Source organism: Thermobia domestica, chromosome 8, assembly GCF_964235325.1.
Source record: "Thermobia domestica chromosome 8, izTheDome1.hap1.1, whole genome shotgun sequence".
Lineage (NCBI taxonomy): Eukaryota > Metazoa > Arthropoda > Insecta > Zygentoma > Lepismatidae > Thermobia > Thermobia domestica.
Window position 1 is genome coordinate 62,502,186 of NC_137461.1, and position 27,339 is coordinate 62,529,524.

The 27,339-nt window shown below is 36.5% G+C and overlaps 1 protein-coding gene across 2 annotated transcripts in view; it reads left to right on the forward strand.

Annotated features, from left to right (window-relative positions):
• The window catches only part of LOC145692945 (uncharacterized), a 125,119-nt gene extending 98,217 nt beyond the window's left edge, over positions 1–26,902 (forward strand). For both annotated transcript variants that reach the window (XM_081768534.1, XM_081768535.1), the window contains exons 13-20: positions 1,365–1,434; positions 4,036–4,164; positions 4,767–4,867; positions 8,364–8,433; positions 10,694–11,805; positions 13,522–13,629; positions 15,637–15,762; positions 25,589–26,902. In XM_081768534.1, coding sequence (XP_081624660.1) covers positions 1,365–1,434; positions 4,036–4,164; positions 4,767–4,867; positions 8,364–8,433; positions 10,694–11,805; positions 13,522–13,629; positions 15,637–15,762; positions 25,589–25,959 — 2,087 coding nt within the window. In that variant the 3' untranslated portion in view covers positions 25,960–26,902. The remainder of the gene's footprint in view (positions 1–1,364; positions 1,435–4,035; positions 4,165–4,766; positions 4,868–8,363; positions 8,434–10,693; positions 11,806–13,521; positions 13,630–15,636; positions 15,763–25,588) is intronic.
• The last annotated feature ends 437 nt before the right edge of the window (positions 26,903–27,339 follow it).

The following is a 27,339-nucleotide window of genomic DNA, read 5'->3' on the forward strand; positions in this document are numbered from 1 at the left end:
TATTTCAAATATGCTGAATTATAGGGAAAATAATAGTAACATTTTTTTTTTTTTTTTTTTGTTGTGTGTTTATTGATTGGAGATTATAAGTATGGGCACGCCTGGTGAGATATGGAGTTAACCTCAACTGTAAACTATACTATGTTTAGTGATAGCAATGAGTTATTTTCCTTTTCCAATTTCTTAAAGGAATTTTGTTATCCGTTCTTGAAAATGACTCCTTAAGAGATGAAGGAGTATTGTTGTTATTTAAAGAATATGAAATTGCAATAAAAGATATACAAATATTTAAAATTTTATTTGGTCAAATCGAAAACAGTACATATTTGTACATACAGTTGACTGATTAATATCGTCTTCAAGTTGAAGTACTATAAATAAGATTAATGATAGTCTTCGTTTAAGTAAAGCTTAAAGGTTTCGATGCTGGGTGTCGCTTCAGCAAGATCTTGGAATTAATGACACGACATTTTTTTTTTTAAATAGTCAGATGCAATAAACGTTCGTTAATTTTAGAAACAAAACTTGTCTGGTCAGAATTTGAGTTAATCCTTTTAGGCCATTGTGGTTGTTCTGTACTGCATTGGATTGGCGCGCGAATGGTGGTGGTGGCCACACTACTCTTCGGGCATCTGTTCAGTGGGGTATAGACGAACCAGTAATTATGTCCTAAAAGGAAAACATCATGAATAGGATTTTTTTTTCTCCTCCAAAATTTATTTAAAATTTTATGATTCGTACTAGATATAAATGTAAAATAAAATATCTACATTAAATTAACATTATGAAAAAAAAATAAGCGTTTACACACTTTTAAGCACCGTTGCCCAAAATAGCTACAATTAGAAATGGAAGTAATTCACAGATGTCAGATATACAATATTGTTGTAATTTCCATCTACCTTTTTAATATTTCTAACATATTGCATTGGTTCCAGAACGAAGCGAGTGGGTCGGCTTTACAACGTCTTCAAAGAACTTCCAGCATTTGACCATGCTGCTTGCGGTCAGCGCATTCAGTAACAAACACCTTCAACATTTGTTTATCAGTTTCAGTCGATATTTTCGCACAAAAATCTTACTACATATCATTTCTCCTCCTTTGTAGGTGACATCAGAACGTCATTTTTGTGACTTTGACCACATTTGGATAATAGACAGTCGATTTATATATATTTCTAGCAAAAACTTGAAACAAAATTACTTTCCAGCTGGCACATTACATAAAAAAAGAAAGAGAAAAGATACTGTTTGTTACATTCGATCTGGTCTCGTATATCACTTAATTTAATTATGTTCTTATATTCGAAAGTAGGTTGTTGTTATAAAGTATAATCTCTAATTAGTTTTTGTTTCTTTCGCAGATAGTAACAATGAGAGCTATAGGCAGCCACTTCGGAAGAGGATATCGTTACAAGAGAGGTTAAGGCGCATGTATGTACTCATATAATTTTTGCATATTGTAGAATTAGTGTAGGTTATTATTTGGTGGATGAAAACTGGTCATATATGAAAAAATCACAATTCAGTAATATGCAAAGCTAAAGAAGACTCATAATAAATAGAAAAGAGATGTGGAAAGTTTTAGAACGAAAATTAAATGAGACTCTCAGATCATGGGGGAGTAAGGGAAGTAAACAAAAGTTTACGTGCCATCTGATTGCTTGGAAATTACAGTTGATGTGTTCGAGTAGTAATACCAAACTGTTCTGGGGCAGCTAGTTCTCTTGTCTGTATGCTAGTTTACGGAAGTCATCCCTCTTTTTCGTGATCGTTTAGAGTGCATTTTCAGGTAACAAAGTTTCGTTGAGTTAGCCCTCGCTACTAGGAACACCTGAGCTGGTCTCTTCTCAATAAAGATCATCTACTAGTTTACTGTAGTTTCATTATTTGTTGATCATGTTGCTTTACAAACTGAAGCATTCTGACTTGTGCCCAAATTTAATCTTAGATTTAATTAACATTTTGTATTATCAGTCATAATAGTTTATTCACTGGTATAAACTTCAAGTTTAATTTATTTATTGCCATTTTTAAAAACAAAAGTGCATGTGAATTTTATTACCTTCCTAATACTGGGCATATACACGTACTTTACATATACCGTGGCTCAGTGGTAGAGCCTCACCTATGGTGCATGGGATTCCTGACTCGAGCTCAGCCCACACCAAGTGAACTTTGTGGTATACAAATCTTGTATGCGTGGATTTTCTCGGGATTCTCTCGTTCCCTTCCATTTTCTTCATTCCACTATTATCTTCCATCTTATTGTCTCCCCTAGCCTTGGTAGATAAACGTTGGATGTTAAACTAAAAAAAAAAAGTATATGTATGCATAATGTAAACTGAAATGACATGTAATCGTGACTTTAACATTCGATATTTCGTCGTGTAGGTTAAAGGGAATGAACAGTGTAAAAATTGATATAATGGAAAAATGTGACGAAGACGACAATACCTGAAGGAAATTCGAGTGGTATGATTAAAGAATTTGATAACTCTCATTATACTCATTATATTCAATTGATGCAGTTTCTCTCAAAATAATTTGATCGTTGTAAATTATTAATAATGTAACCATAGAAAGTCCTTGAAAAAAGAGCAGTTAAAAAGGAACATTCAGATAGGTCTTAGAAGATGTGATTGTGCACTCTAAATTATAACCTCAAACTAATTCATACATTAGTTTGGTTGTTGTGGATAGGAATGTTCGGAATTGCGATTTCACTTCCCGGAATTTGGAATGTCCAATATTTCGAAATTTTTCTGTTTTCCATAACTTGGGAATTCCGTGATTTTAGAATTTCGTATGAAGTTTCGATATTCCGAAATGACGGATGAAAGTTTCGAGATTCTAGAACGATAGCATTAATTCTGATTCGAAATGATTTCCATTTATATAGCAAAGCCCTCCATGACGCAACAAGATTTGAGCTCGTAACCTGAATTTCAAAAATAGGGTGTTAGAGGTTTATTGTAGCTCTCAGTATATACAAGGTGTAATCAAAAAGTACGGTGAATGTAGTTGCACAGTGCCATCTATCGATGTATCCATTTCAACTAGTAGGCCCGGTAACCTAAACCTTTGGTACAGTCAGTGTCGAGTTTGTACGAGTTTGACGTGTTTGGTTTCCAAAGGCAGAAGAGTAAGGACGTGTTAAGAGTATCTGTCGCGCGCCAACATTGAGTTTTGATCTAAGCTGCAAAAAAAGTGTCTGAGAAGCTCATGAAATATCAAAATCAGTGTGACGATGAAGCGGTGTAATTGAAGACAGTTTGCAATTGGTATGAGCGATTCAAAGGCGGTAAGGAGTAGGTTAAAAACGAAAAACGATTGACTTACTTCGACGTCAAAAACAGATGAAAACGTCCAAAAAAGTGGCACAAATAATTTGTTCGAACAGGCGAATGACTATTCAAGAGCTTTCCGAAAAACAAAACATCTTGTATGGGACTGTGAAAAGCATTTTAACCACCGATTAAATGGACAAATGACTGTTTTCTTCACCACGAAAACGCGCCATGCTATATCTTGCTTTTAATCCGCGAGTTTTTGGCCAAAAAAATATTCCTTGTCTGTCCACATTCTTTGTGCTCTCCAGATATAGCACCATGCAACTTCTGACTCTTTCCAAAAATTAAAACCATGCTTAAATGGAAACGTTTTGACACCATTCGTGACATTGAGAGTGCCACGACAGAGCAGCTGAACGTCCTTCCAGAAATTCTTTTAGTTATGGATTCAACGTTGGGATAAGTGCATTACTAACCGAGGACAGTATTTTGAAGGAAATTAAATCAAATTCCATGTAAGCTTATTACTTTGTTCGTAATAAAATTATTCACAGTATTTTTTTGATCACACCTCGTACATAAACTATTAGTGCTTTATAATAAAACGCTATTACTAAAGGGCATTTACATTTTAGTGATTTCAGTACATACAGAAATCGAGTATAGTAATGTTTTAAATAGTTACAAAGCATGTAGCATGTTGTAACTCATTTATGTTGACTACATGTTTTCTGTTCGGTAGTGCTATTGAGCGCGATGAAGTGAACAGTGGCTGGATTCATCAAGGCTCTTCCCGAACGCGCTCACTATGTGATGATTTCAATGACAGAGAGTGGGAATGGACACGTGAAACCACAAGGCTCAGAGCAAGGTAAGATTTGGAAAAATTTCAAATATAAAAACATGTAACAAAGAACATATCCAGGACCGCCTATCAGATTTTTCAAAACATTAAGTAATAATAAGTTATTATTATTGTTGTTGTTTGACGTCTCTTTTCAGCAGCGAGGGTATATGAGACGTGCACTTAGTTTAAGATGGAATCTGAACCACGGTTCAGATTTCAATGGTCTCCCCCCGGGAATCGTGCCCAGGAAATATTAATAAATACATTAACAAAACTTGACGTGCTCTTGTTCTTACGATGATTTGATAAGTTCTTGGAATTAACCTCATTCCATTGGACACGATTCGTGTAGCCATTGGTAAGCGACCTCTTCATCTTCGCATCTCTATTATTGCACAGAACATTTATTTCGAATAAGAGTATTTTCATTCTGTAGCTTTTTTTGTACTTTCAGAGTACATATATATTACTGGATGATCATACATATTACTGGAGTACATATATATTACATATATATATTTCATTGTTACATGCGTTCAATTACTGATGGAACTTAACGGTAGTATTGTGTACATACAAAAGTAAAGTAGTATAATTACATTAGTTTTTCTTGTTATATATTTCAGGCAAGTTCTTGGTCTTATGGTGGATAGTCTTACACAGTTTTTTGAGCAACACGCACTTTCAAGTGATACTCCTCATGCCGTTTTGGATGAACAGATATATAGTAAGTTTCTTATTACTACAATTCGATTATTTGTATGAATAAACAACAAGTTTACATAGTCTGAAGATCTTTTTTTTTTTTTTTTTTTTTTTTAAAAAATATCGTGTTAGAATCTGAATTATTATTATCAGGTTGTCTAAAAAGTATTGAGCCTTCAGAGGTCAAAATGGAGAATACATTTATTGTGATTTGAAAATATATTGTAAATATTGTGATGTAAAACCACATATGCACTATTTTATTTGATGACTAATTTTTCACCAACACCATAATTGCGTCGCTATAAAGCTTTTATGTTTCCGGTCAAAAACTGTGACACACAGTTTTCACTGGTCTCTTTTGAAACTAAATTCAACATAGTTCAGAGAGTTCTGCTGAGATCAAAACATATGATAATCTGACGGTGCCTGGTCTAGGCTATATGGTGGATACATTCACACCTCTCAGTCAATTTTTTTTTTCAATTTCTGACGGGTCGTTAAAGGTGTATGCTGTATGGCGTTGTCAATGTCGTATACGACAGCCGTTCTGTTGACCGTTTGTGCCATTTCTTTTGAATTGCTAGGTGCACTCGCGCTAATTGTCTACATTACAGGTCCAAATCTATAATTCTGCCCCCAGCAGCAGCTCGTAATGCACGATTCACGATGCACGTCCAGTCCCAAGAACACCCATAACATATCAATTCTGGGCGTGAGTGTGGGCTTTCATATAGACTATGGAGCTTCTTCTCGCTTCGATCACGATCTATTATTCGTACATTGTTGTTGTAGATTATCTACTTTCCATCTTTCGTCATCAACCGCTTCAGAAATGGCGAAAGTTCGCTACGTATCAGTGGAGATTCGCAGATAGAAATTTGATCGATTAAATGTTTTTGAGTTAGATCATGTGGCCCCCAAACGTCGAGCCTTTTTCCGAACATTTCAGTACTGATTGGTGCGGGATATTTAGGTCATTGGCGTGTCAAGATAGCTTACATGCCCATCTTGCTCGGCTTTTGCCAGAATATCATCCACTCTTTCTATATAATTGGTCACCCACTGCGAGGAGCATCTTGGATGTCGAAATTTCCATAACGAAAACCGACTGAACCGTCTTTTGGCTGTTGCTTTTGGTAATGTATCTTGCTCATAAACAGCACAGATTTCTTCACAGACTTGTGTAGGATTTGCGCCTTTGTCGAAATAACATTGTAAAATATAGCGCAGTTTTGTAGAAGGTTCACTTATCTTCACAAATCAATACCTTATCTCTTATTATAAGAACCCCAACACTTTTTGCACATCTACTAACTTCAGCTATCAGCTATCAATAACGTTAGACGCTTGTTGCGAGTCATATACCCTGAACTTTGGGACAGTACGCTATGTTTTGCGTAAAAGGTTCAATACTTTTTGCATTCCTTGAAATGTGAGATTATTAATATTAATCTGAGTGGAAATGAAAGAATTTTTCTTGAGCGGATTTTATGTAAAAATGTTCCATATTAATAATTTTTCTAGTTATTTCATTTGATCACTCAATGCTGTCTGTAATTGTAAATAAGGGATGTAACTTAATTAATGTAATAAACGTCGGGAAGCGATTCCTGATACCGAGATAAACAAAAAAGGTCCTATGAACATTAGCTATTAGGCATTGTGGCAGAGTTAGCGAGGGCCGAAAACATGGGAACAGTAAGGGCGGAAAGAGACACAAACTATACTTCGTCGGGTACATCACAGGAAATGTTCGAAGTGTCCGCCATGCATAGATGACGACGCCAGATCATGGATTGGTGAACCCGCTCGATGAGACCTGGTCATGGCGAACAGTTGCACAAATGTTATGGGTACGCTCTTCCAAGTCATTGACATCGTTGACAGGAGTTTCATTACACCACAATTTCCATGCATCCCCACAGATAAAAATCCAGTGATTCAGATGTACTGGATCGCCACGCTCGATCCAACGTCTTGGGAAGCTGTTCAAATACCGGTGGACATTCATACTGAAGTGCGCGGGAACTCCATTATGCATATACCACATGTTGCGGTGAATCGCTAGGGGAACATTTTCCAGTAATTCAAGTAGTGTATCATGCATGGTCAAATACTAAGCTCTATTCAGTCTTTTCTGTAGCATATGTATTGGCTGATCAGTTGATCATGGACAATACTACACCACACATTGAGTGGTGTCGATGATGAGTGACCCACGTGCATGTACCATGGGAATGTGTATCTCCCACGTGTGTGTGTGTGTGTGTGTGTGTGTGTGTGTGTTGTGCATGTGGCCTCGTCAGTGAACAGTACTGATGCCTGAAACAGCATGATTGTAGTGGTCTGTTGAATGAACTACTGACAGAACGCTTCACGAGTTGAAAATCCGCGTCTGTCAATTCTTGTACCCTTTGCAGATGGTATAAGGCATTTTCATGTAACGCACGCCACATAGTCGTGTGACTAACATGCATTTCACATCTAAGTTCCCTCGTATACATACCTGACTCATTGTCCATAGTTTCTAACACACGTTCATCTATAACAGTACCACAGTGTTCGGATCAGTATCCACATAGGCAGGTAGTACGGTATCTGTTTCACACATGCGCCAATAAATTGCTACAAACATCCTGTATGGTAGTTGGAGTCTTAGGAAAATGCTTCTGATAGAGTCGTGCTGCGTCACGTCCATTGCCATCTGGACAACTGTATATGAATAGCATGTCGTTCTGTTCCTGGTTTGAATAACGCGCCATGTTTTAATCGAGCAGTGCCACTTGTCCTATTAACACTCACAGCATAATAACTGCGCTCCTATACTGTAGCGTCTTGAGCACAAAAGCAACCTGTATGTGTGAACCAAGCAGCTATGTATTGAATACCAGCGTCACCTCGAGACTTTCTAGACCAAAATATCTAAGCTTATTGATTTTTTTTTTTTTTTTTTTTTAATATCTATTGTTGGAACTTGCCGTTCTCACGCTTTCGACTCTTGCTTAACTCTACCAATATGCTCATGCAATATCTTTTTTTTTGTTTACCTCGGTGTCACGAATCACCTTCCGACGTTTGTTACATTACGTGTGTTATATATAAACCGTATATATATATATATGAGAGTGTGTGTGTGTGTGTGTCAGAGAGAGTTCTGGAAAGACTTTATATAAAACTATTATATATAAATATATTTCTACGAACGATCGATATTTTTCTTGTCAACTATACAGTAATATACAAAATTCTTTCTGCTAACGAAAATTAGATCATTGTAGCAATTTCACCTTCATCTTTGTTTCTTAAATTAAAATTATAGCAAGTGTGAGAGTTTACGTTTGATATATCAAGCGATACTAAAGGTATTAAAAGTCAGTTTTAAAATCAATTTTTGTATTCATGGCAGCCTGAAATAATTCCAGCTAATGTAAGTTTTCAAATAATTTTGAGCATGCTTTGTATTTTGCCTATATGTAATGTATTTTTTTTTTTCTATTTCTTTCTTCGTTTTTCAGATCTTTATGTGCTGCTCCAGTTAGCTTTGGAATTGACTGATCTTCTTTTGGCCCAACTGATTTCAACAAGGTATTTCATTTCGGTATTTCTTGTAATTTTGAAATACCATTAAATTTTGTAGAAACACTTCCTCTTCCAGTGGTTTAACTAGATCGCATTATCATTTTCGTATTCTTTCTAATTATATTAGCAAATCCTGAGAATGAAACACTTGCAATAAATTTAATAATTTATTTGTCATTTCGTCTTGCCCACTATTATCCTGGATCAGTAGCGTCATTTCAGATTTGGCTTGGGGGGGGGGCAAGACCCCTTAATATAAGTAAAATTTCGCGTTTTTCACTGACACTACTATTCTATTGATAAAATCTATATAAATCTCAAACTCGGGGGGGGGGGGCAAATGCCCTTCCCTGACCCCCCTAAATGACGCTCCTGTCCTGGATGGGATGAACAAATGCTAATGACAACATTTCTTAGAACAAGAAGAAATAATTAGAGAATAGTATGCTTACCTATTGCGACTTGTGTTATGTATTGAGAGCAAATGTAGTTTCAGTCGTGTGTGTCTGTGTTCCCTAACAGGTGAATCTTCGTACACAATGCTTCTTACATCTCTGATATTTACTACGTTACTTTCATTTCAGTTTCGACTTCGAATAAATAACCTGTTGTGTAAGTGCGAAAAAGTTGAGTATGTTATTTTCCTTCGTCCAAAACACTAACTACAAATACTTTGCTTGCCGAATATTTTATAGAAAGTTGCGAAAAAAATATAAGAAAAAGAACTTCTAAGTCATCCTTTCGTATCATTAATAAAACCTGTAAAATAAGGAAGTAGAAACTAAGTTTCTAATCTACATCAGTACAGGTACAGATAGGACCCGTAAGTGGCTAGCATGGCCAGTTTGACATATTTGAGACTAATTTCGGTACTCAGGTCTCCTTCCGGTTATCGGACGTTGTTTGCAAACCTATACAATATTGAGTATTATTAATAATAATAATAACTCTGAATAATTGAAAATTAAATCCATCGGCTACGAATTCTAAGATTTCAGACTGTGAATAAACGTATATGCTTTTAAACACATGTATGTGTGCCTAGTTTAGTTTACTTGCCTTTTAGATATCGGTAAGAACAGAACAACGATTGAATAGTAGAAGAATTCCGCCGCTAACCTAATTGAATGTACTGTAAGTTACAGCCAAAGCTTCCTGTAACTAAAGTATCTGTCATTGCTGGATCACTTGGATTACTTATGGCTTGGATTACTTATGGAGAGATTTGGGAAGTATAGCACCAACATGCTTGACACTACTAGACTCGACGTGCCTCAGGTGACCGAACTAGCAAGACAACCACCCGGGAAATTTGGAGTTTTGAGTTCTTGCTGATTTATCGGTATTTCAAATTAATAAATGTTGTCCTAAGTATTGTGTGCTTAATGTTGCCAGCTTCTTCACCAGATTGGCCAAAATTGGTCGCCAACGGATTGATGGGAAATTTGAAATTTCAAAAATTATTCTCAACGCACATTTGAAATCAAATGAATTTCAATAGCACATGTTCTGTAGGTCATTCCTCTGTCTAGGATTTGAATGGGGAAATATCGACATTGGTGTTACAACATGTATTTTTTTTCTTCCTATTTTGAAATAAGATCGACAAAAGCAGGATATTAGCGGAAATTTAGAAAAGACTAAGTTACCGAAATTTCGGAAACTGACTGTAGGAGTAAGATAATCATGGAAACACTGCTGTCTATTTCTTGATTATGACGTCTTGATAATGACAAGAGCAGCTTACTCCACTTCACAAACTGCATGTAAATTATAATTAATTCAAATATGAATCTTTCTATCAATAATGGAATTGCGAATATCTTTAAATTACCATGTTTTGTGGTGGAATTCTGGCGGTTTTGTTTACGAATCTGTCGGAATTTTGAGTGATGTTATTGGCAACACTGTGTGCGCTACTGAGAATGTTATTTCCCAGTCCATTACGAGTTCATAGACGTCAGTTTTATATCATAAGTGATTTCGTAAAAATGCTAATTAGTTCGGTTCAGAGTACTTTATAAGTATATGACTACTATGAATGCGAAACTCCAATAGAACTATTTTAATCATCGCCATTTTGGAAAATGTACAAAAGTGAAGGTTAAGTAGTACATACTATTAACAGTACGTCGGGCCAACAAAGTTTAAGCTTTCTTGGTAACCTCTTTTAATATTGTGTAAATGAAGGGAAATAATTTAATTGTGAAGCCTGTATAGCGTATCACTCAATTATATTTCCATTGAAACTTTCTTTTCTTTCCAGACGAGAACTTGAACAGCAATGGGTGCATCGACTTCGAAGCCCTGTTCCAGTAGATGGCAGCCAAAGAGAGTTAAGAAACCGGGAAGAAGGAAACAGCCATCCTAGTAGATGGTGGGATAGACGCTCTGATCCAGACACTCCATCCAGTCAGGATAGAAATACATCATTCCGTGAGAGGCCATCCATACGTTTAAGTACATCTATACAACAATTGCTAAGCTCGAATAGTCAAGAAGAAACGAACCAAAGATCTAGGAATCCGCGAGATCTCGACGACTTTAGAAGAAGATATTTTCGTATTACAGGAACTGTTCCCAGACAGGCAGACCAAACTAATGAAGGAAGAGGACAATCTATTTCAGATGCTACAAGCCAGAGTTCGAATGCAGCCCGGCGACGTGAATTCTGGACAGGGTCACGCTCGATTGCTGCTGAGGTGGATAGAAGTGAACCGGATTCAGCAGATCGTAGAGAGCGACTTAGATTTGTTGAGTTACGTAGAAGTAGGCAGAATAGAAGCAGTCACCAGGCAGCTCGCACTAATCGGCCTTTGTATAGGAGAGTTCCCATTATGAGACTTGGAATGTACCGGAGACCGGAAGTCATATTTTCGTCCATTAGAGAAGCTTTGTTGAGAAGAAGAGAAAGGCTTCTCAACGCAACAAATGATACAAGTTCCTCATCGCAACCTGAGAACAATCAACCAACCTCGGGTCGTTTTTTGGCTACCGTGCGTTTTCAGCCGTTGGACCCCGAACCTAATTCATCTCATTCCGGTGACAATACAAGTGAAAACAATCAAAGACAGGAGACATTTACGGTTCCTTTAGTTCAAGTGAATGATGTGACAATTTCAGACACATCGCTCTTAAATCAACCAAATCAAGCACGAACGAGGCCGCAATCGCCACCGCATGTGTTTACCATTACCCCGACTACTAGAGTATCGTTTCCTCAGCAACAGAGATCCGGAGGTGATTCAATGTGGCGAAGCACGACACCACCTACATTGAGAACTCGTTTCCTTCATCCTCGTTACGTAGGACCAAACCCATTTAGTGATGATTATGAGGATACCCATCTTCAGGAAACTGTCGACAATATTCTTAGAGGTAAGAAATTAATATTCTTTTCTCCAATGTTAGTAAGTGAGTCTTGAGATTCAGCATTTCCCTACGCATATTGCAAACATTCATTCTTTCTGCCTTAGTGGAATACAACTCTTTAGTTGCTACACTTCATTCTCGGTGTACATATATTTGCTGTCCATTTACCGTGTCTTCATAGGTGGTGTTAATCTAATAGATTTAGTCACGAACAGCTCTCTAAAACGTTATTTTAAACTTCTTTATTCAGCTGTCATCAATGTTTATTGTTAGGTACTTGCAAAAGAAACTTAAGGAATATTGAATACATACTCAAGATGTGAGTAACAGATAAAAGTTTTTTTGGTTTTAGAGGAAGTAAACTAAAAGGGAATTGTCTCTTAAGGTAACAATACGTTTTCAACAAACTCTCTCTCATAGATTCTATAGATGAAGCATACATGGTCTCTGATTGATAGTCGTAAAGAGAAGTCAATAAATTTTATCCTGATTACTGTTGTTTTTCGCTTCCTTTTGACATTACAGTCATATTATATATATATATATATATATATATATATTTAAATCTCCATTTTTATATCTATAGAACAAGAGATGTTAAGTAAGTGAAGATGGTTAACAATATAAAAAGGTTGATTTAATAGTAAATGGTTCTTCTCACGTGTTTGTTCGAATTTCATCATAGGTAGGTTTTTATTGTAATTCGGCGTATTTTTCTCACATCTTACCTCCTGACAAAATAATGCAATGTACGAGATGCATGGAAATGAGATACGAAGGGAAGAAACCTTAAGATGTAAAGAATATACTTGGAGTTCTTAAGGGTGAGGAATAATGCTCTAAAGAATATATTTAATATCTGTACGTTCCGTTTCCCTGCTGTACTCATAAAAGAGTTAGAGGCATCATTTTTGGACATCGCAATCTTCGTATTTGTGTAGTATGTAATAATGGATTATCTGCAATGAGAACAACTCCAGGGTTCATTTCTATGCTAAATTAATGAAAGTTATTGCGTGGTGAAAAATAAAATATCTAGTTATACGTCCTGCGGTTATCTCCTGTGTGGTAAAGAAGACAAATGATTAATGAAAGTGAATGATTATGAAATAATTGGTGGAATGAGAATACGGAAGGAAACGGGAGAGCTTCGAGAACACTCACGGATACGTTACTCTCCACCATAAACTCTCGTGACCTGGGATGGAACGAGGGATCCCTGGCATAAGAGGTGAGCGCTTTTATCACTGTGACATCATGTCCCCGTGCCATTTGATACCTGAATTACTGGAACTATTATATTATTGCTGGCGTCGCATTGTGTTATACATTTTCATAGATTACAAACGCATATTGAAGACTTTTAATTTATTCATGCTTGTAATATCACTGCCATTTGGAATTGGTCATGCTAATAAATGACAACTTGCTGCCATCAATAGGCCTTTATTCGTACTTATGAGAAGGAAATTTTCATATATAAGTTCGTAAGATAAGCTGCAGTTCTACCTACACAAAAGCGTACAGAGCTTTTGAAAGATTCGTGGGTGTAAAATCATATGTATATGACTGTACATTGGTTTGAAGTGATAATTTTTGTGACATTATCATGTAAAAATCAAATTAAAACTTTTCACTTTAGTTTTATTTTAATATAAGTTTATTATAAAGAATAGAACTGCTGTGTACCATATAAAAACTGCTTTTTTCTTTCTTTTTTAGGTTCGTTCCTTCAGGATTCTGTGGTAATCGCGGATACTTCCGTATCTCTCACTCATAGGATACAAGCATGGGATTTTTCGCGTTGTAATATACCAGACATAGGAGATGGTATGTATTTTCATGCGAATATGTTCCAATATCAATTTAGTCTAAATTATAAATTTAAATAGCAGCCAGTGCACATTTGTTGTCCTTGAACTGTATCACCTTATGTTAACAAGCCATTGATTACTTTCCTTGTAGTGCTCTGTGTGTTCAGGAATCTTCAATAATAACAAATATTCAACTGTCTGAATATATCCATCATAGATTTTAAGTTTTCACACCAATGTATGTACATTAGCTTTTGGAATACTCATACTACTGCTACTACTAATAATAGTAAAATCTTTACAGTATTAAATAATTGCTGAGTAAAGCAAACCGATTTTATTATGAAACTAATAACTTGGTGACAGTTTTGCCAACTAAACACTTGGTTTCATCAGGGCACTATGACACAGATTCCTCTTGCCATCTCCTTGGCTTACAAGGATAATCCAGAGACAGAAACAAGTAAGATTCATTAAAATCAAAGGTGATAATATGATGAACTGGAACTCAAGAAGTAAAATTGATGAACGGTGGAATAAGTTATTAAGAAGCCTTAAGAGTTTATTTTTAAATTTAGTATAGTTGGTTATTTCTTGAGCATATGTGTTTAATCTCAGCAGAGGAGGGATGATTGATCTAGCAGGTTTCATATCTGCTTTTTATACTGTAAGGTGATTGGCTGTCAGCTATCAACCAGATTACAGAAAGTCTAGCTGTCTTGTATTTAGTCTGCTACCAGAGTAACCAAACCTGGGAGCTGGGTAGAGAGAGTAGTTCGTTAAGGTTGAGAGTGGTGCGACGAAGACAGCTGCTGCGCGCATGGGTAACGTCGATTGATTATTGGTCTATGTGGTTCTCGCTCATTTCTTGACGTTGAGCCTCTGCTTCTTGGTGCCTCTCAGTTCCATTTGGTCTTCAATACAACTCCAGCACTAAGTCATCAAAGTGTTTGTGTACGGGCACTCAAGTTTCGTGTTTGTGTACGTTTTTTATTATTATTATTATTATTATTATTATTATTATTATTATTTAAACTAAATTTCATGAAACAATAGCTTAAAGTGGTAGTCAGTGTAAATTAGCTATGGTAGAGCAAGGCCAATTTGTTAACAAATCGTTCATAATAAATTCGATTCGATATCTTTACGGTGTGTATCTAGAATAATTCAATATCGGATTCAGTGAGGAAGTTCAGTAATTAGTATAGTAACAGAACTTAAGTCTATCTCTGTAAAAATCCATTTACTTAGTTAATATGGCATATATATAAAAAAAAGTAATATGTATTTATTTTTTTGCATATGCTGTTCTTTAAATTAAAATTTAAAAAAAGTGAAAATCTTCATTGTTCTGACATAGTTTTATAAGAAAGTGTTTCTTCAGTACTGATTCATAATTTAAATAGTATTCTGACCAGAGTATATACTCATTTATTGAAACTAAAATAAAATAAGACGTAACAGTTTCAATAACTTAACGGTATCTTCATCAGACGTTAACTCTGATTCATATATATTCTTATCGTTTAAAGTGGAAAACTTTTATGATGAGACAGAAGAGGCGAAGTTAGCCATTATTATATACAATTTGCGATCTATATTTGCAAATATAAATTGACACAGCTAACGAATGCACCACCAACATATCTATGACTTCGTTTAGGAGACAATGGGACTTCGAAATGTGACCTGCGTTTTTGTTTACATTACGAAGAATTGAACAGATTAAACAGGTGTACACACTAGAATTGAGAATGTGTGCTATAGGGATACATTGCAGGCAGTCGTAGTTTCCTACGGCAATGTGTATTTTTAAATAATAGTTTAATTTTATCTAGTGTGTGTATTATTATTATTATTCAACCTTCATAATGTAATGAACAAGAATGCTAGATAGTTTAATTAATAATATTACTAAGGCTGCTTTTTTGCTTTGCGCTTTTGCGCGTGAAAACTTAAGAGTGCACTGTATGTTTTCTTTATATTATGTACTCTATGTCATAATGTTTCTTTACTTTTGCAGCTGAAAAGAATCTGATAGTTCCAGAATGTAAAATTCATAATGATGCAAGCGTAGATATATCCAAAGATGGACGACTTTTAGTAGCTCTTTTGCCACCGGGGCGTTTGAGTATTACTACAATGTTAGGTAAGCTCAGATAACCAATTACGATAGTTTGCCAACAGATTTATTCGAGAAACTAACTACAAACTACAATTGAGATATGTACGTAGAAAAATGGTAATGCTTTAATTTTACTGGTTATCATCTTTTCACTTACATGTCCGGATTTCAGATACCTTGCTGTAGTACATTCCTCTTGAGTCCGTAGCTAGAGCAGGATGTAGGTCGGGTTAGTTGTGAGGGGTGATCCAGAATATATATAAATACTACTTTGACTTCAAATGTGGTTTAATTAGTTTGATGGTGTATACTTTGAACTCTTTGCTTATCTTCTTAATCTTATATATATTAACAGTTGTTAAGTTAAGCTTTCATGTTTGCTTTACCCACTTCGCTCTTTTACTCAGTTTATATATATATATATATATATATATATATATATATATATATATATATATATATATATATATATATATATATATATACTATGTGATCAAAAGTATCCGGAGACTTCCAAAACATACGTTTTTCATATTAGGTGCATTGTGCTACCACCTACTACCAGGTACTCATTATCAGCGACCTTAGTAGTCATTAGACATCGTGAGAAAGCAGAATGGGGCGGTCCGCGGAACTCACGGACTTCGAACGTGGTCAGGTGATTGGGTGTCACTTGTGTCAGAAGTATGTACGAGAGATTTCCACACTCCTAAACCTCCCTAGGTCCACTGTATCTGATGTGATAATGAAGTGGAAACGTGAAGGGACACGTACAGCACAAAAGCGTACAGGCCGACCTCGTCTGTTAACTGGCAGAGACCGCCGACAGTTGAAGAGGGTCGTAAAGTGTAATAGGCAGACATCTATCCAAACCATCACACAGGAATTCCAAACTGCATCAGGATCCACTCCAAATACTATGACAGTTAGGCGTGAGGTGAGAAAACTTGGATTTCATGGTCGAGTGGCTGCTCATAAGCCACACATCAAGCAGGTAGATGCCAAACGATGCCTCGCTTGGTGTAAGGAGCGTAAACGTTGGACGATTGAACAGTGGAAAAACGTTGTGTGGAGTGACGAATCACGGTACACAATGTGGCGATCCGATGACAGGGTGTGGCTATGGCGAATGCCCGGTGAACATCTGTCAGTGTGTGTAGTGCCAACAGTAAAATTCGGAGGTGGTGGTGTTATGGTGTGGTCCTGTTTTTCTTGGAGGGGGCTTGCATCTCTTGTTTTGCGTGGCACTCTCACAGCGCAGGCCTACATTGATGTTTTAAGCACCTTCTTGCTTCCCGCTGTTGAAGAGCAATTCGGGGATGGCGATTGCATCTTTCAACACGATCGAGCACCTGTTCATACTGCACGGCCTGCGGCGGAGTGGTTACACAATCATGATATCCCTGTAATGAACTGGCCTGCACAGAGTCCTGACTTGAATCCTATAGAACACCTTTGGGATGTTTTGGAACGCCGACTTCGTGCCAGGCCTCACCGACCTACATCGATACCTCTCCTCAGTTCAGCACTCCGTGAAGAATGGGCTGCCATTCCCCAAGAAACCTTCCAGCACCTGATTGAAAGTATGCCTGCGAGAGTGGAAGCTGTCATCAAGGCTAAGGGTGGGCCAACACCATATTGAATTCCAGTAGTACCGATGGAGGGCGCCACGAACTTGTAAGTCATTTTCAGCCAGGCGTCCGGATACTTTTGATATACTTCATAATTTGTATTTGTTGGTATTTCTGTAGTATTAATCTTATTTTTACTATGAGTAGGTTTGGTTATATTTGTGTAAAACTTTTCTTTTTGCCATTGGGATAGATTATTGGTAATTGGTACGTATTATTATTTTTTGTTCATACACCTCTGTGATTTCATCGCATGATTTTTCTGAAGTTACAGGTAATTTTGAATTATATTAAGGAAAACAATTTGAGGGTTTTCCCCCCCTCGAATTTCAACGCACTTGCCCCAAGACTCTCTATCGTTCTTCCTTTACGGAAATGAGACTTTGAAAATATTCGTTTAGTTTCTGAATGACCCCTTCATTTGACTCGAATTTTCGTCTTGCAAGGAAAATTTTAAGTTTCGGGATGCAGTCCGAGGGGGTTAGATCTTGTGAATAAGCAGGATGTTGAAGCATTTCAAATCGCAGATCAGTGACAAGGCTTTTTCTGTGCTCTGGTGCGAGTAAACGTAGCATCGATCATGCACAAATTCTCAGGTGAGATTCTAGTGGCTTTTGCTAACTTTCACACTTTCACTCATCTGTCGACTGAAAACAAATCATGGATTTTATCGATGATTTCGGTTGTCTCGGCTGATTTCGGGGCTGCAGGTCGTATTACATCTTCAATGCTTGTTCTGCCAACCTTAAATTCAACTATGCAAAGTCGAACAATTTCATAGGAAGGTCATGAATCGATCAATGTAGATAAACTACGCTCATGAATTTACTTCACTGTTTTCTCTTCAAGAAAGAATTGAATCACACCAAAAATTCCAGTTTTATCTATTTTTCACTATTACTCAAACCACTTCTATTTAAGCAACTATCTAACAACGAATTACTGTCAGAATAACTCCTGATCATATATTCATAGAAAGGGAACTTTATGACTACATGCAGATGACGTCAGCGCTGTCTATTAGAATGCGAACCAAGTTACTTGTGATTCTGTATCATTCGTGAAACGTGTTTGACATATGTAATCCATTTCCTTTTCATTATTATTATTATTATTATTATTATTATTATTATTATTATTATTATTATTATTATTATTTATTTTTAATTTTAACCTGCATGACCATGGAAAAAAAAGAAAGAAAATTGTGTGTTAGTTGCATAAGAATGAGCAGAATTTGTGGGTTTTTCATAGATCGTCGTTACGAATTAAAGTTCAATTAATATAGGACCACTGAATGGATAATAAGTTCAAAAGGTACTTTGTAAGCAATATTACGAACGTATATTACAACGTATTTTACATTTACTACAATGGATTCTGTACCAGAACTCCTATGTGGCTATGTGACTAGTATAGGCGCCTTCGACGCGGGAGATTCTGGTGCGGGCTCATATCCCACGTTAATTTTTAGTTCCACATCTCATATAACCTTGAGGTTGCAAAGGAATAACTCTTAATACAATCAACCAACTGTATCACAACACATTTCCTAAATCTTCATAACCTGGTTTATTCCTAAAGCACCCCTTTCTCCTCCTAGAAAGAGCTCATAGAGCTCGTATAAAAGGCAGTACGTAGATTGCCAGAAGTTGGCTGTTTAAAACAGAAAAGCAAGATTTCAAATGTTAGGTAGAATTGTCGTACAAATATACTAATATGAAAACAGCTTAGAGATATTGGTTTAAGGGCATTTAGTAGTAGTGCACGACCTGGCGCAAAGTTGTACAAAAGAAAGTGATCATAGGTTGTAATGATTTCAGCACAGTGATCATGAATAATACATCATTTAAAATACGTGTAATTATTCGATATGTTCTTCAAGGAGCTCCTCGACCAGGTAGGCCTAGCTATTCATACAGATGCTGAATGTCTGGAGTATGATATTCTACGCTTGATGATTGTCAGAATGCGGCTGTCATTCAGGTCTCATCTTACATTCCACACATGTACTTGATAGGATATTGGCCTGGCAACGTATTACTCCAGGATAGAAGCTGTTTACCGAGTAGAACATGCTTCATTACCCGTGCTATATGGGGTCCCCAAAATGGTTATATAAGGTCAAAAGACAAGCACAGTAGTCATACTCTCCTAAATAAAGAGCAAAAGCGACAGAGCTACCTCGTGACCAAGAGGTTAGCGTACGCGCCTTTGGCGTGGGAGACCCGGCTTCTATTCCCGATAGGAGCTCGTGGTTCGAATGCTATGTTAAGCTGTAGGTATGCATCTCATACACCCTCGCTGTTGAAAGGAACCCTAAACTCAAATCAAATCAAATCAAAAAAGAAAGTCGACAGAGACGTATATTGCTTCCGGTATCAGAATCTCATATGTGGGCCGTATATGACGAGTGTGAACACGTGCTGGATTTTCCCCCACATTCGTACAACTGAGACAGAAACAACTTTAATCACTGAATAATCACCAGCTTTCATTCATCCCTCTATTGTAGTTACTTCAGACACCACTGAAGACATTCTCGCAATGAGCAGAAATAAAAAGTATCTTGCAAGAGGAACGCGGGAACGTTAATCGGCTCCTACAATTAATCGTGTGGTCTCTTACATGAGAACTACGATAGCTGATTGCACTGGCAAAGGCCATTCTATGTATGCGCTCACTGGTGCATCGCGAGGGCAAGTCTGCTGTAGGAGTCCTCTGTCTCTTCTCACCGATGGACTATTGTCTTATCACGACACTTTAGTGGTTGTTGTACTGTACCATCATCCGGGCTTCAAGAGCCCTATTATAGAATCACGCTTGAAGTCATTTAATTGCATGGTAGGCGTCACTGTCATCGTCTTGCAGGCATGATTTTAATTCACAGAGAACGGATTGGTCTTCTGCACTCAACACCGTGTGCGTGGGTTTCCTCGGGGTTCTCCCGTTTCCTCCTACTTTCTTCATTCCACCATTTCATTTATTGCTCATCATCACCGTATCCTTTAGCCTAGCCGGAATAAGCATGGGACGTAAAACTCAAATATCTCATTTCATGGTCTTCTGCACTCATTATCGTGTTGTCCGGCAATCTTCAAACTTCGAATAGCATGCTTTCACAGACAGTACACGATCAGCTGTCTTCCTATATACACACGTTCTGTGGTCCGAATTGCGGACGATGTACAGGGTGGCCCAAAAGTAGGTATACAGTACCGTACTGATCAGCTCATTGCATTTTATATCATTTCTTATTGTTATTGCTTAATTTCTTTATTATTTGTTCTTAAAGCCTGTTACGTATACGTTAATCTCGGAACAGTCGAAGCGAATAAACCCATAAGCTAGAATGTTGATCATTGTAGGGGCATATACCTACTTTTGGGCCACCCTATATATAGGATGTTCTCAGTGGTGCTATTCTAATTTTTTAACAACCGGTTATATATATATATATATATTGTCCCAGGAAAGTACCTTATTGTGAGGAACGATAGTATGAGTAATCATTCGATATATCGATGAAAAGACCACTCCATTTCGTACATGTTGTTTCGAAGGCGCATATCGCCGAACTAATGAAGATATCGGAGTAAGACTAACAAAACTCACTAAATAGAACAACAGCAACGGTATTAATCCAAGGAGAAATGTCAACAAGATTTGGAATTAAAACAGGAGCGAGGCAAGGAGATGATTTCTCTGCATTAGTTTTCAACCTAGTACTTCAGGACGTTGTTGGACGAATAACAGGAGAGGGTAATATTTTACATAAATCATTGTAACTATAATCATATGCTGATGACATACTTATAATAGCCCGAAACGTACAAAGCTTAAAAGAAACAATTGGACCAACTATCCCGAATGAAGGGGCTCCAAATTAATGAAGAAAAAAATAAATATATGAGAATTTTCCGTACAGAAAAATACGCCAATGAACAAGAATTAAATCATTATAGTTTCGAGAGTGTCAAAACTAGTTCAACTATTTAGGATACTTGATAACGAGTGACCATGATGTAATGAAAAGTGTAAGACACAGAATACAGGCTGGTAACGTCTTATTACAAATACAAAAAACTTTAGAACCAAAATACTATCTAGGGAAACAAAAGTGAGAATGTACAAAACTCTAATAAGGCAGAAGGGGGGCGCGGTGGCTCAGTGGTAGAGCGTTCACCTCTGGTGCTTGGGGTCCCGGGTTCGATCCCAGCCCCCGCCAAGTGAACTTTGTGGTGGACAAACATCGTGCTCGTGGGTTTTCTCGGGGTTCTCCCGTTTCCTCCAACTTTCTTCATTCCACCATTTCACTCATCTCTCATCATCACCGTCTCCTTTAGCCTAACCGGCATAACCGTGGGACGTAAAACTTAAAGATTTCATTTTTTTTTCTAATAAGGCAGGTGGTGACCTATGGATGCGAAGCGTGGAAATTCACATGAAGATCTGGAGAGCAGCTGTTAATATTTGAAAGAAAATTTTTAAGAAGAATTTTCGGGCCAATTAAGAACGTTGACACCTATAGACAAAGATTCGATCGTGAAATAGACCAGCTAGTCAACAATAAAAACATAGTACGCATAGCAAAGTCGAACAGAATCAGCTGGATAGGGCATGCCGTATGAATGAACAATACGAGGATCTTAAACCAGATGATCAACCAAAATATAATCGGAAGAAAAGAGAGCGAGAGGACAATCCAGAAGAAAATGGATAGGAGACGTCGTGAAAGCTCTGCGTGTAATGGGTATTCGGGGATGGAAAGACAGCTAGAAACATGATCTTATGGCGAAGCGTTGTTAAGGATGCCTCAATGGGCTATAGCACAAAAGAAAAATGAAGATATCGGAGTCATTCAAAAACAGGTAGATAGCACCGTAATAGGCATTAGACAGGCATCACATTCATTACACTTACGGATCCCAATATCCCCGAATTCATATTCAAATTTCTGTCTGCTCATTGAATTGAAACAATTTAAAGTTGCTTGTTTTTACAACAATGCAAGCGAGCGAGAAAAGTACAGAGGTGTTTTTAGAAATATGTTTGGCTTCTTTCTTTTACTCTTAATGTCTGAGTATAACAAACGGTTCTGCGAACTCGAAATATTTTAACAACCGGTTCTAGCGAACCGGCTGAATAGCACCACTGGATGTTCTGAAATGCTCTTCTAGCAATGTATTTATAAAAATCAGTGATGATTTTTGGAAGTGACCGGGAAGAGGGGGAATCTCCCATGCCATATCTCTGATCGTGCATTACCTGTATTTTTCGCATTACTACTTTCACCTCTTGTACAACTAAATTCTTCCCCCTGCATCCGGGGAAAATCTGAATTCAGTAATGTTTATTATAGAACTCCTCACTATTTTCTGTATGTAAGTGTAATTTCTTCAATATTTCGGCTAAAAATGTCTTGCCTTGATCACGTAGGTAAAATAAGGTTATTTTAAAATGATTTGAAGAAAGAAATAGGCTAAGATTACTTTGAAAATAATTGTGTAGTTCTTTTCCAAAACAACCTCATTATTATCAAAGTTAACTATTGTCAGACGAAATATTGAAGAAATTACATTCACTTACATGCAGAGGATATATTGAAGTAAGAGTGTTATTGTTTTTACATCTCTAGTGCGTATAGTGCTGGCTATATATGAACAAAGCAAGCTTGGCTTCTATAATAGTATTAGCTTGTAGTGGAAAAAATGCTCAAAGATGAGATATATACCATACATCTCATTGAGCTGAACAAAATTATATGGGTGAGTGTAAATCCTCATGGATAGTTTTCGAAAAACCTAGAGATCGGTTGAAAATGGCGTCAGAAGAAACTTTATTGTTGTCTTGAAAGGAACTGAATTTGAGTTTCATCCTAATTTCATTTCTGTTCTAAATATTTTCATTCACAACCTTAACCTCGAATTAGTGTCAAGTGATAGCCACCATCGTGAGTTGAAGTGCACTTGGACGAAGCATTAATGTGGCTACGTTTTCACTTCTTTTATATCATGCTCAATCCATTTCTTAGAAAAAATAACAACACAACTAGAATCCAAAAAGCATAGATTAGCAGTTAATTGTATAGCGCTAATATAAGAATTTATTCTTCATTTATACATAGTAACAACCAAGTCTGAATTAGATGTTTAGTGCAGCAATCTTCTCAAGAATTACACGAGGCGCCATTCAGTGTTTTTATTTGGATCTTGTATTTATGGCACCTTTGTAGCTTGTAATCATTTTATTGTATTTATTTTGATTATATACACATGGTATTACGAAGAGATAGTTCAGTATGTAATTCTTTATTTCGTGCTTCTTGTCCAAATTTCTTCGTGTTATTCTGCATTTCATTTTTATTTTTCCTAGCTTGTTTGCTTTGTAAAATTTAACAATATTTCTTTACGCTCTTACGCTTCGATTCTTTATAATGCTTTCTGTTGGCAGTAGATGATGATAATATATATATATATTATCTGGAAAGTGTGTTGAAGGTATTAATATCAACACATGAAGTAGATCATGAATATTTACAGGAGGAATATTGTACTCTCTTCCAAATCTTAATGCGCGCGTGAATTTTTCCTAGTCTCTTAAAATATGTACTTTTGCAGTAGTGCATCTATAAGGAGGATTAACAAAGCATTCCAAACACAGCTTATTTAAATGAAAAGGGAAGTCACCAGCAAATTATCTGTGAAAAAATAGGTGTAAAAATTAGGAAATGAAATGTGAGGTTCAGTAACAAGAACGTACTCTACTCGCTGATCATAATACGGGAATGTAGTTGGTAGGTATTCGCAGCAGTCTCTCTTAATTCAAGGATTAAAGTGTATAAGCCCAGAAGGCCGCCATATGGATTTGCCATTTTGATTTTTTTTTTAAATATCAAATTTGATACCAGTGATTTCAAAGTCCCTTATGTACCGAGTTTACGTTTGCAACTTTTGGACACATTTTTGGCAATTGTGACAACTGTGCATCGTTGGAGAAATAGTGGCAGCCAGATAGGAACATCCATAGCTGAGTCCATACTTTTGCATATACACTAATCATATATTTCCAACGCAACTTTTACGAACCGCCCCACGTACTCGTGCATTTGCTTCTCCAGACACGTGCTGCGAGCGGAAGGTGTGCTGTTATATAATTGCCGACAAATGCTCTAGGGTTCATTTTCCTGAACTAAATCTTACCTTGCACTTCAAACGCTGTCTCTATTTAGTTGTGCCCTTCTACTATATTTCGTTCCTCTCGCGACATTGATCCCGTGCATATGCGATGGCAGCGAGACTATCGTTTTAATTCCATTTTAATTTTTGTTCCTTTTTCTGTAAAAAGTAAAACGGCCCCAAGTATTCCAGAAACACATTCGTGTCAATTTATTTAAACACTTGCTGGTATTAAGTCAGTAATATCCTTGATCTTAAAACACCTTTCCGGAAGAAAATATCATAAAGGAGTTCATTGTCACTTACCCTAAAACATATAGCAGTGCACAAGTGTACATATATTAGATTTACGAAGTATTGTGAATATACTAGGAAATAAAAAATAATAAATAAAAGAGCTTTTCAGATTGAAAGCTTAGGCTAAGTGACAATGAACTTTCCTATGATATTTCCTTCTGGAAAGGAGTTTCAAGCTCAAGGGTGTTACTGATTTAATACCTGAAAGTGTTTAAATGAACTGACAAATGTGTGTTTCTGGAATATTTTGGGCCGTTTCTCTTTCTACAGGAAAAGAAACAAAAATTAAAATGGATTTAAAGGTATAGTCTCTACTGCTTGCGCGGAATCAAGGTCAGAATCGGAGGACCAAAATATAGTGGAAGAGTAACACTAAATAGGGACAGCATTGTAGTGCAGTGTAAAATTCTAGTTTACTGCAATTACATCACACATCGGCCAATCGCAAATGATTGCTTTAAGCTGTAATAAGGAATTGTATGTAAGATAATATTAGTTCTCACTTAATGGAAACTAAAATTGCAAATAAGCCATGTTGTCAATTATTGCTTAATTATTGTGCTACGTAATTATGGTTCTATTTGTGTTGAAATTGTTTGTATATTTTTCATGCAAACTTTGCGAGTATAAAAACAAATTGTTCTTTAAGAGCTGCATTCCATGAAAGTTCGTATGTCGAATGCAATATTATGCATTGTTTTGTCAATCATCTTCATTTTATCATATCCTCTGTTTTCTTTACAGGTATATATAGCCTTCAGTGGTCAACATTAGGTCAGTGCCTCTATACAACAAGCTTCGAGCAAAATGCTGTGTCCGTAAGCATTTCTCCTACTTCACGACATTTGCTAGTTGGATTAGCTTCACGTCGAGTAGCTTTGCTTCCTACTGATCGTCATATAATGGCACAAATTTTTCGTTTGGATGACGTTCCAAGTGGGCGGAAGACTCATTGTGGTCGACCTGGTACTAAAGGACACCTTCGACATGTACGGGATATTGAGCAAGGACGAGAACAGGGTTATATGAGCCTTAATTGTATTCGATGGACTCCAATTCCAGGTCAGGGGTTAGTTTACGGCACCAACACTGGTCAATTGAAAGTATTGAGGTAACATGTCTATAAAACGACAGTTTGTGATTTAATGTATTCGATCAGGGTTTGGTAAGGATGAAGATGCAAATCGTCTGCCTTTGCTAAAGTCTTCATCCAATATTCCAGTGCCGTGGAAAAATAACAGTTGATTTTGTTTACTCAACTGTGTTTTAAAGTCTTAATTTGTTCAGAGAAAAGGCAGTTGTTCCTTTTTGTGATAATGACACAATATGCCTTGTGATGCGAAAGAAGTGATGAGATCGTGTTGTAGTATAATTAGAAATATGACAATTGATAATATTGTGATTAATTGAAGTTGCAGATATGTTTTTGTAGGAAGGAAACTTGTACAGAAAAAAATTCTCTTGAATTCTACAAGATAAAAAAGATATTTTATATAACTTCAAGAGATCCGAACTAAAGAATCTGTGTCTTTAATTGTGTACATTTGGCTATTATATATAAATATTTTCTTTTAAAATACCAAGAGAAATAATATTAAGTAGAGTGTTATTTGATGTTGTGGAAAGTCTACTTTTAGTAAGCTTTATATTTTCTTGTACTACTTCAATCTGAATGTTTGTAAGTAGGAATTACGTTCCTGTAACGATTGTCTGTTAACCTTCTGATGAAAAGGACCTAATCTCCTGTAGATTTAATTCTCAAAAACTGTTCTAAATATTTCAGTTGTTCAGGTATCCATTTATGTAGAAATCAAAATCACTTTCTTTTGCACGTGATGCCTTCAAGGAATGAGTTTTTAGAGGGAAAAGGTTGGCTAATGATTTATCTGTAAACGAGAATGCTTTAAGTATGTGGGGAGGAGATTTTATTTCTGTTCCTTTATTTTTTGCTTTATCTTTTAATATAAAGTGCCAATATTTGCAATGAGAACTGAAGATAACTGCAGTATAGTGTTTTGTAAATAATTTCAATTCGTAAAATAAAGTTAAAAACAAAAACTTGTTCTTAACATAATTCCATTGACAGTATTCCCGTTGTTTGCTCTTAAGGCTTAAAATAAATTGGCTAGAATCCACAAGGGCTATGTTGGGTAGATGGCTTTTAGTTATATAATATGTAGTCAGCACATAACTTTCATCACTGTGATTCCTGGCTCTCTAATCTGGAGTTCGCTACTTGTGAATTCAAGTAACTCTTCAACATTTGTCTTCGATGCTGGTCACGCCGACAGTCAAACACGGAACAATATGCACCAAAAGCACTCGCGCTAACCATTCGACCACACATTAATAACTTGTTTGTTTTCGTCACAAATTTTAAGCTTCGCTGGGTCACTTATCTGCTGTTTGATGGTGATAAATTCTTTGCATTGATTATTCTTATGCACAACAAAGTCTATAATATACAAATGGCTATCAAAATAATAGAAACACAA